Source organism: Lycium barbarum, chromosome 5 (genome assembly GCF_019175385.1).
Source record: "Lycium barbarum isolate Lr01 chromosome 5, ASM1917538v2, whole genome shotgun sequence".
Taxonomy (NCBI): Eukaryota; Viridiplantae; Streptophyta; class Magnoliopsida; order Solanales; family Solanaceae; genus Lycium; species Lycium barbarum.
The window spans coordinates 58,371,399-58,382,867 of NC_083341.1; the positions used below are offsets into that span (position 1 = coordinate 58,371,399).

General features: G+C 40.2%; 1 protein-coding gene and 1 non-coding gene across 2 annotated transcripts; one reads left to right on the plus strand and one right to left on the minus strand.

Moving 5' to 3' along the window:
• Positions 1-1,370: 1,370 nt before the first annotated feature.
• Positions 1,371-1,477, minus strand: LOC132643071 (small nucleolar RNA R71). Its single transcript, XR_009583522.1, has one exon. It is a non-coding gene; the product is annotated as a small nucleolar RNA R71 (small nucleolar RNA).
• A 644-nt stretch (positions 1,478-2,121) lies between these two features.
• Positions 2,122-3,593, plus strand: LOC132639415 (uncharacterized). The gene is made up of 3 exons (XM_060355862.1): positions 2,122-2,544; positions 2,665-3,207; positions 3,417-3,593. Exons 1-3 carry the CDS (start codon positions 2,122-2,124, stop codon positions 3,591-3,593), a joined length of 1,143 nt encoding a protein of 380 aa, XP_060211845.1.
• The last annotated feature ends 7,876 nt before the right edge of the window (positions 3,594-11,469 follow it).

The window sequence follows — 11,469 nt, forward strand, 5'->3', positions numbered from 1 at the left end:
AATAGTTTTCGAAGCTTTTTGGAGAACAAACAATTGCAGTTACTTTATTTCAATTCCAATCAATCAAAAGTAGGCATCATGATTTCTGTTAGCTCTTCTTGTTCCTCTTCCACTATGAGTAGCTAATTTTTCTACTAAGGTTGTGAACCCTAGGATGGGTGTTTCGTGATTGAGGATTGGGATTGATATACGCATAACAAATTTTTAGGGTTTATTTATTCTTTGTTCTTAATATAATTGATGGTTGCAAATATTGATTAAAGCCATAAATTTTTCTTAAATTGGGAAAGTGAGTAGGGTTTGGTAGGAATAAATAACAAGAAGGCGTTAACCTTGTTTAATAAATTCACTTAGGAATAAGAGGGATTTACTTGGCACGAATTAATCATTTTTCATATACACTCTTTTATATTTGAGAAAATCATAAAGAGAAATAATCTTTAACTGTTGGGAAACATTAGGGATTCAATTAGAGGTTAAGTGCATTCTAATAACAATCCTTTAGAAGTATATCATGATCAATTACCATAGCATACACTTTATCTAAAGGGGGACACAACCTATGTTTTTTTTTACCATATATTACAATCCTAAGCAAATTAGTGACAATTAGTTATAAACAACCAATCTTCTATAAACACAGGGGAATAAGAAATTAGACCTTAAGAAAGTACTCTACGACTTTAGTAACCTTTTCACACCTTGTTTCCTGTGGGATTTGACCCCAACCTAGTTATGTTACTATATTTGACATCGTCTGCTTTACATCATTTAATAGGTTTAATTTGAGCGTATCAAATTTTGGCGCCATTGCCGGAGAATACAGTTTTGAAATGACTAAATAGTTTGTGCTTTGCTTAAAGTCTTATTCTATTCCATCATACCTTGTTTGTCGTATACTGTGAACCAGGTGATCATGCAGAACAACATTAACAATAACAAATGTGGAGCTGCTAGTAATAACAAGGTGCACGAAGTTAATCAAGATCAACCACTGGTCGAGGTAGAGAACCCGTTTGCTGATATGTTAGATGAGATGGAATATACTTCTACTATTGTTCCATCTCGGGTTACTGTGGTAAATTGCTAGATTGACTCAACCATTTACCAATTTCTCAAGCTTGAGGCCACTATCAGAACTCCACCAATGATGACCCTCACCAACATTTGAAGAATTTTGTGGGCGTGTGTGCCCAACATACGCAGAATGTTGTATCCGATGATGCTATTCAGCTAAGAGTTTTCAAATACTCTTTAACTGGTGAAGCTAAAGTTTTGTTTGAAAAGCTGTCCTATAACACTATTCATATACATGGGCAGAGCTGTTTTCTGTGTTTCTTAAAAAGTGGTTCTTTCCAAGCAAGAGAGCGGAAATTAGTGACAAGATTTATAACTTCAAGCAACTACCGATGGAACAACTATTTGAAGTATGGTAGAGGTTTAAAGACTATTTGCATAAGTATCCAAACCATGGTTTTTCAGATAATTTATTGATGGAGAAGTTCTACAGAGGGCTAGATCCAATGACACAAGTTGTGGCTAACAGTGCAGCTAATGGATGTTTTATGGAGAAGACTTATGCTGGTATCACTCAATTGTTTGATAAGCTTACTACTCACAATCAGGCATGTCACTCGAGTGGTACTGGTGTGGCTTATGTAGCTTCAATGATCTAGAATTTTGTGAAGGAGAATCAAGAGACTAAGTAGACTTTAGCTCAGATAGTGACCAATATTTATTTTTTGCCAAGAGACTTGATGAAAAAGAAGAGAAAAAGGTTCATGTTGAAGAAATTCCGGGAATGCCCAAGGGAATTTACCAAGTTCAAGAGGGTCCATATCAAGAAGGGCCTCATATGTAGTATGAGGATGCTAACAATGTCAATAACTCTCAAGGGGGTTATCAGCGGCAGAATTACCAGAGAGGCTATCATAATCAGTATCAGAATCAATGGAGACCTCAATAGGGAAAAGGAAATTACAACAACAACTATGGTGGCTCAAACCAAGGAAACTACAATAATAATAATAATAATAATAATAGCTTTGGAAATAGGAGTTCCAATCCCTATATTGCACCAAAGGGTAGTCGACGAAACAAGAGAGTTCTAGGGTGGAGAGCATGCTGGAAAAGGTGCTAGGCAACCAAGACAAAGCAGATAGAACATTGAAAGGGCTGACAGAAACAGTGGGATCTCACACGGCTTCTATTCAGAAGCTCGAGTGGCAGATGCGAGATATTTCCAGAGAACAACACCCTCCACAGAAGGGAGGACTTCCTAGTGACACTATTCTGAATCCGAAGAATGGAGAAGGTGGTTTAGACCGTGTATATGCCATCAATACTCGGAGTGGTAAAATAATCCAAAGTGCTGAAAAGAAGGTGATAAATCTTGAGCCAGTTGCTGAAGAAGAAGAGGCACAATATGATTTGCCAACAATCGTTGATGAGGTCCAGATAGAAGTTCCTATTATTAAGCAGGTTGATGATGTTCCAGAAAGTTTTGAAAAGCAGAAGTACAGCCATGACACTAGGAAGTCAATGGTAAAAGGGGATTTTCATCCTTTGACTCAGTTATTTAAAGCCACACCTCCCTTTCCTTAAAGGTTGTCAAAGAATACCGAAGATGCTAAATGTCAGAAGTTCTATGATCAGTTGAATTAGATTTCCATGAATATCCCTTTTATTGATGCTATCAAAGAGATGCCTAGATTTTCAAAGTATTTGAAAGATTTGCTGACAAAGAAGAGGTCTGTGAAGCATGAAACCATGAGTGTGACTCACCGTGTTAGTTCTATTATATCCATCACCAATGTTCAAAAGAAGGAAGATCTGGGGGCCTTCACTTTTCCTTTTTTGGTTGGTCAGCATGATTTTGCTCGCGCTTTATGTGGTAATGGGGCTAGCATAAATTTAATGCCACTTGCTATTTATAAGAAATCGGGATTGGGGATGCCTAGCCCAACGACTATGCGATTACAGATGGCTGACAACTCTATTAAGAGGCTGCTTGGTATGGTAGATGCTGTTCTTGTGCGGGTTGGTGATTTTTTGTTACCCGCGAATTTTGTGATTCTTGACTATGCTGTTGATCGGGACATTCCCATTATTTTGGCGAGACATTTCCTTGCTGCAGGAAGGGCTTTTATGGATTTGGAAAAGAATGAAATAAAATTCCGAGTCAATGATAAGGAGGTGAATTTCCAGGCAAGTAAAGGGATGAAGCTACCGAGTGCTTATGAGAGCATTTCGGTGATTGATTCTTTTGATGTTGTTGATAAAGCTGTGGAATTCAAAATAGAAGATAGATGTTTGGGAGAGGCTCTTGCTGTTATTGTGGTAGATTTTGATACTGATAATATGGAGGGCTATGTGGAGACTGTGAATTCACTTGTGGGGTTGGTACTTAATTTTAGCACCCAAAGAAGCTAGATCTTGATCTTGAAAATAGAACAACCCCTCTAGCAAAACCATCCATTGTTGATCTACCTAAGCTTGAGCTTAAGCAGCTGCCTGCACATTTAAAGTACGAGATTATTGGCCCCGCTAACATTTTGCAAGTTATTGTGTTTGCATTGCTGAATAAAGAGTAGACAAATAAATTGTTGGAGATATTGAGAGAGTGCCGGCGTGCTATAGGCTGGACTATTGAAGATATTCGGGGGATTCCCTCCGGCATATGTGAGCACAAAATTCAGCTTGAGAAAGATAGTTCACCAAGTATAGAGCACCAGCGGAGATTGAGAAATAAATGGTTAAATGTTGGCATTGTATATCCTATAGCAGACAACAAGTGGGTAAGCCCGGTATAATGCGTTCCAAAGAAGGGCGGTATCACAGTGGTGCCTAATGCTGAAAATGAGTTAATTCTGACTCGTACTGTTACTGGGTTGCGTGTTTGCATGGAATATAGGAAGCTGAATTCTGCCACTTGCAAGGACCATTTCCCCATGGGTATTGATCAGATGCTTGATCGGTTGGCTGGAAGGTCTTACTATTGCTCCCTAGATGGGTATTCTGGCTATAATTCAATTAATATTGCTCTTGAAGACCAGGAGAAGACGATATTCACTTGTCCTTATGGGACGCTCGCTTTCAGCAGGATGTCATTTGGTCTTTGCAATGCACCGACTACATTTCAGAGATGCATGATGTTGATTTCTCCGATATGATTGTGGACTTCTTGGAGGTCTTTATGGATGATTTTTTTGATGATTGTGTTGACCATCTGGGTTGAGTTTTGAAAAGATTTGAGAAGACCAATCTTATGCTAAATTGGGGAAAGTGCCATTTCATGGTGAAGAAAGGGATCGTTCTCTGTCAAAAAATCTCTGAAAAGGGGATTGAGGTCGATCAGGCTAAAATTGATGAGATTGCAAAGTTTCCTCCACCTATCTCAGCTAAAGGTGTCCGGAGTTTCTTTAGACATGATGGTTTCTATCGGCGTTTTATTAAGGATTTCTGCAAAATTGTGAATCCCATGTGCAAGTTTCTTGAAAAAAAGGCTAAGTTCGAGTTTGATGAGAAATGCCTGTAGGCGTTTGAAGAGTTGAAGAAGCGCCTTACTTCTGCTCCTATTATTTGGTTCACTAGATTGGTCACTCCCTTTTGAGCTGATGTGTGATGCGAGTGGTTTTGCTATTAGCGTTGTGCTTGGTCAGAGGCATAATAAGATCATGTACCAGATTTACTATGCCAGCAGGACACTCAATGGGGCACAGATGAATTACACTGTTACTGAGCAAGAGTTGTTTGCTATAGTATTTAAGTTCGAGAAATTCAGGGTCTATCTGTTAGGGTCCAAGGCAGTGGTATACACCGATCATGCAGCATTGAGGTATTTGATAGCGAAGAAAGATGCAAAACCACGATCGATTAGATGGGTCCTGCTGTTGCAAGAATTCGACTTCGAGGTGAAAGATCGCAAAGGGTCCGAAAATCAGGTAGTAGATCATCTTTCATGACTTGAGGGAGCTGGAAGACTGTCAGAGGATCTTGATATAGATGTTGTTTTCCCAGATGAGAGGGTTCTAGTGATGTCTTCTGAGATGGTACCATGGTATGCAGGCATCGCCAACTTTTTGGTGACAGGCATTATTCTAGAGGAAATCAAAGCATATCAAAAAAAAAAAAAAAATCTTGAGGGACTCTCATCAGTATTACTGGATGAACCATACCTATTTTTGGACATACACTGACAATATCATTTGGCATTGTGATTCGGAATTGGAAGTGATGGATATTCTGAAGGCTTGGCATGACTCTCCTGTTAGGGATCATCATAGTGGAAACCAGACTGCAATCAAAGTGCTTGAATGTGGATATTACTGGCCAACACTTTATCATGATGCTAACCTGATGGTGAAATCCTGTGATGAAGGCCAACGACAAGGGGCTATCTCTAAGAGGCATGAGATTCCTATGAACTATGTGATAGAAGTTTACCTCTTTAATGTGTGGGGCATTGACTTCATGAGGGTCTTTGTGAGTTCTGGAGGCATGAAATACATTCTAGTAGTTGCAGATTATATCTCGAAATGGGTAGAAGCAGTGGCTTTACCCAATAATGAAGGGAAGAGTGTCGTTAACTTTCTCAAGAAGAACATATTCACCCGATTTGGCACCCCAAGAGCTATTATTAGTGATGGCGGTTCGCAATTCTGCAACAAGGCGTTTGCAACACTTCTTGAAAAATATAGTGTTTATCACCGGGTGGCCACTCCTTATCATCTGCAAATGAGTGGCCTGGTGGAAGTCTCTAATCGGGAGATAAAGAGTATCTTGGCCAAGACGGTCAATATAAACAAAATAGACTGGGCTAGGAAACTTGATGATTTTATGTGGACGTACAGAACTGCATCTAAAACGCCCATTGGGACTTCTCCTTATAAGCTGGTTTTTGGAAAGGCGTGTCATCTGCTAGTGGAACTGGAACATAAAGCCTTATGGGCTCTAAAAAAGTTGAACATGGACTGGGAAGAAGCAACCAAGCTGAGGTTGTTTCGGATGAATAAAATGGATGAATTCCAGTTCCATGCCAATGAGAGTGCGGGTTTGTACAAGGAAAAGATGAAGTACTATCATGATGTCAAGATTCTCGAGCGGGATTTTCAGAAAGGTGACTCTGTTCTGCTGTATAATTCCCGGCTGAAGCTTTTTTGGGGGTAAGTTAAAATCCAGGTGGTCCAGACTTTTCGAATTGGTGAGTGTTTCACCCAATATCTCGATTGAATTGAAAACCATGGATGAATCTCGAACATTTTGGGCTAATGGCCAGAGGGTGAATCATTACCATTGGTGCACTAGTGGAGATATAATCGGGATAGGCACAGGCTAAAGCATGGATACACTCCTAACCCGGAGTAAAACGGTACCACCGTCGTGCCGCGACATTAAATCAAGCGCTTCTTGGGAGGCAACCCAAGTTTATTTTCATGTATTTTTGGTTTTTAGAGTAGTTTGATGTTTGCTTTGGTGTAGGATGAGAATGCAGGAAAAATTTAGGTTGAGAAGCAGAATACGGACCGTACTTTTTAATCGTAAAAGTGTTGCACAAAAGTAATCACTCACTGTTGGTGATATGCTTAAATATGATCGGGAAGCATGGGCCGTATTTCAAAATACAAACCGTATCTCCAGGCATGAAAGGTAAGGAAAATTTAAAGTGAACTCTATTTTGTTACATGCTTAAATACGGACCACATTCACGGACCGTATAAAATTTTACGGGTCGTGTAGTTGATCGTATTTAAGAAGGAAACCAAAACATTGAATCACCTAAAAAATAAAGTGATAAAATACGGCCAAAAAATACGGCCCGTATCTTTATTTCAAAAAAAATATATAAAAGAGACGAGTAGAGGGTTTTAAACAAAACCCCCATACGCTCCTTTTCTTCTTCCATTTCACACCCCACTGCAACACTACACACCCATGATCCCCACCATCAATCCACCATTATTCCACCTTCAACCTCTATAAAAACCTCACAATATTGGCCCTAATTCCCCAAAAATCCCCATTCCTTCACTCGACTACCCTTTGCTCCAATTTTAAAAAATTTTGCTTGCTTATTTTCTTCATCTCATCAAGTGTAGTCACGAATTCTTCATCACAATAGGTATGACTGCAAAACACTCAATAAAGAGAGGTACCGAGCCAAGAGGCTGAGGTCGAGGTCGTGACTGGGAGGATGTCACACATGAACTACATGACTCCCCCTCCCAGTCTGAAGAGAAGAAGGAGGTCATGCCTCAGAAGAAGTTTCAGGAGGGGGGGGGGGGGGGGCACAACATCCAACCCCAAACCATGACACCGTCTGATTCTAACTCCTCCCAGTCTGAAAAGGGGGAGGAAGGATCCTCTACATCTGCTTCAGGAGATACAGAAACTGAGGGTACTGAACAAGGCAGTGGAGCCGAAATCAAGGGAACTGAACAAGTGAGTGGCTCAAGCGAGGCTTTCTCTGACCCCTCTAGTCCTGCGGTTCCAGATAATAAAGCTGAAGACAGAAGGTTGGAGATCCGAACTAAGCAAATGGAGAAGGATAAATTGTTATTCCCAATCACGAGAGCAAAAAGACTATATGAGCAGGGGATTGTTCCAACAAAGAAAGGGGGCAAGCCCAAGAGAAGCATCTGAGAAAAGAGGCGACTGAACTTTGATGGCTTAGAAGCCTTTCCCGACACTACTGGGGCACTCTGGCTATATCGGCTTGCAGTTTTTGGTTACTCTAGGGGTGAGTATTGTCCAGTGCTTGTGCGAGAATTTTATGCCAACTATGGGGCCGCTTTGCATTTGATAAAATGACCTAGCGTGCCTACGCACATATTGCCATTCCTTGAAACTGTCACGGTCCGTAGTGCCAAGGTGGACATTTCCAGCAAGGCTATTAACAGGGTCTATTTTGATAATGACTTGGTGGAGCCGACCAATGAGACATAATTTATGGACAAACGTGACAGGAAAAATGAGAGGTCGGGGCTACAGTGGGATACTATTGTAATAGCTCGTGGTACTCCACCTTGGGCAACACAGCCGAATCAGAAAATTTTCAAAAATTCTATCACATTGCAAGCCAAGTTTTGGTGAAGTTTGATCCGATACAGGTTGTTCACTACGCAGAATGACAATACCCTTACGAATGCCTAGGCTATGATAGTTGCAGTAATGATGTCTCGATGTACAATAAATGTGGGTGATTGCGGAGGAGATTAGAATCAGAGCACTGCAACCACAGACCACCCTCATTTTTCCATGCATCATTACAGAGTTGTGTCGGAGAGCCCATGTGACGGGCATTCCTGAGTCGGGTCTTGGGGCCACGGGAGATGCCACTGAGGGGCTTGCCATTTTTATGTCGGTAACTGCTGACACTACTCAGGTACCGCTTCAACTGATGCTACTGTTCTGTAATGACCCATTTGGTCTTTATAGTATTTTGACCCATTTAACCTTGTTGACCCTTTCCCCGAGTCTTGTTAGTACGACCTATGACTTAGTGAAGCCATGGTTTGGGTCCCAAGGCATCCGGGGATGTTTTGAGTCTCGAGTGAAGGCTTAATTTCATAGTGTTGGGGTTGACTTGGTCAACATAGAGTTAAAATGATCTCTTTTGGGAATTTGGAGATCACGGTTGAGTCCGTAACGTTGTTTACAATCAAAACACATATATAGTTTGTGTTCGGGAGGTTCCGGATGAATTTCGAGGGCTAAAACGAAGTTTTGAATAAATTAGAAAATTGGACACCCGCTATAGCGGCACGGGCACACGCTATAGCGAAGGGTACATCCACTATAGCAAAGGGGGCACACGCTGCAGCGGGTGCACTGGGCAAAATTCCGTTTTAAGTGGTGTTTTTCAAGTCTTTCCCCTCATAAACCCAAAAACACTTCCCTAGAACATAAGGGGCTATTTTCCTAGGGCTAGATGAAGTTCCTCCTTGAAGGTAAGTGCAAACCCTTATGTGATTCATTATCGTTACTTCTTCAAATCCCATGACAAGCTTAAGCTCCATTAATGGTGGGTGAAAGATTAATACCCAAGAATTGATGAAACCTTCAATAGTTGGAGGGTTGGGAGATAACAATGGAAAAACATTCACAAGCACTTTGGGGTAAGATTCTAACCTAGTATTCTTTATTTATTTATCGATTATCATCATCTCATAGTCATCCCACACACTAATTGTAAAGAACTAATGGGTTAAGAACCCTAGGGCTAAAAATAGAAAAGATGAATTTGAATATCTTGTGATGAATAAAATTCCATAAAATTAAGACTGAGGGTTAACTAGATGATGGGTAACATAATTGTGCACGAAATTTCCCGTTTTACCCTCATGAACTCGGATTAACATTGTAGGGGTATTTTGGGTATTTTTCTAAAAGTATAGCAATATGGGTATCGTTGGACTCGTTTAGACTCGTAGAGTACTATTTTGACTATATTGTATCTGAATTGTTACACCTCAGAAAAAAATTCCTGCGTCATGTGCGTTGTGAGTAAACTAACGTAAGCTCGAAGAGGTCATGGAACCCTTATAAGGTTAATGAATACTCTTAACAAGTGTTAAGAAAACGTCTAAAGGTTTCAGAATCAAGCAAATCGAAGAAAATAAGTTTGTGAAAAATTTGGAAAAAGTTGACAGAATTTTGGGTCAACTTTGGAGGGGTATATCCCCTAGTATATTGGAGTTTTAAGGTGTTTCAAAAGCCTAAAGTGAAGTTCGTCAAGTCTAGTTTCCAACGCAACAACCGCTCATCGATACAACATCGGAGTAGAGAATTATGGACGTTACAAGTCAGGCTGACAGAGCAGAAACGCGTGCTACAGTAACTGCTACAGTACCGACGTGCTAAGTACTGCTACAGTAGTCGGTGTGAACAGTAAAAATCATAAAATTTAAAAACAAAAATCTGATTTTTCTCTCATTTTCTACCACCTTCTCTCCCTAAATTCTCTCTACACTTCTCCAAAACTCTTTCTACCAAATCCATGGAAGGTAATTGTTCTTGTTTCTTTTCAAGGTGGTGATGAACTTGGTCTTAGAAAGAGGTGAATAAAGTGAAGTTCTGCTACTATAAGGTATGTTCTTCCTATTATTTACATGATTGAGATGATGTAAAGGTTTAGCAATTCTTGGAGAGGAAAGAATCATAGGAGAAAAATCATGAAGTGTTGAATTGAGGTTGATGGGCATGAGGTGAATCTGAAAGGAGATTTTGGACTAATTTGAGATTAAATTAAATATAATTCCTTGATTATGGTATAGTGGATATGGTTATGGTTAGTTGAGAAATTTGGAAAACATCGTGTGGGATGTTTTATGGAACCTATTGGTGTTGATAATATTGCGGTTGATGTTGGTATTGTTATTATTGTTGTTGGTTGCTGGATTATAATTTCGGGCTAGGCATATAAACAGGGGAGATGCTGTCGAAATTTCGGCAGATTCTAGAAAGAGTTAGTTTGAGGGCTTAAGACAGGCCTACGAAGATGAGTCTAACAATAGTATAAATTTTCTTGAATATAGATTTACGAGCCTGGGAGGCCAAGCATTGAGTAGTTAAAGTTAAGGCGACCAAAAAGGTATGTTAAGGCTTTCCCTTTCTTTCTTTTTGGCATGATCCTATGATACAAGCAAACAACGAGTAATCAAGTCTCCATATTACTCTACGCTCAGGAGTATTAGGAGTATCTCAGTTCTTTATGATCCTGTACCCCTCTATTATGATTATTCCTTCTGTTCATGGGTCCTAATCGTTATATCATAATAATATTAGTTTATGTTTATGCATTACATTCATTTGCATACATGCATATTGACCCGTGACCAGAAGGCGTTATATACGCGTATATTATGTATATTATATATATATATGTATGGGGAATGGGAAAAGGGCGAGGTGTTATATACGCATTACCACCTGATCAGCTGGTGCACAGTGATGATGATTATGCCCGAAGGGGCCATTATGCTATTATGCCCGAAGGGGCCTATATGGGATAGGGATCGAGCTGAACGTTCCTCAGCACTATGACCTATGCATCACATATCATACGCCTTCAGAGGCATTTTTAGTAAGCAGAGATATACAGATATGTTCAGATAGTAAGACATACAGATGAATTCATACAGACATGTTCAGATAGTTAGACATACAGATGCATTCATACTGATGTATTCAGTTAGTCAGTTTAGTTTATGATTCTCAGATTTTCTTCATGACTCCTATGTGTATGTTACTCTTCTGCCTTACATACTCAGTACATTATCTGTACTGACTCTTCTATTGTGCAGGGGGGCTGCGTTCATGCCCGCAGGTTCAGATAGCCAGGAAGACAGGTCACATCCTTAGGCTGCTCCTTCAGCTTGATAGTGGAGCACTCCTCTCTAGTCGGAGTTTCCATCTAGATCGGGTATGTGTCCTGATGTTATGGGTAGGACGGAGGCCCTGTCCCGTCCG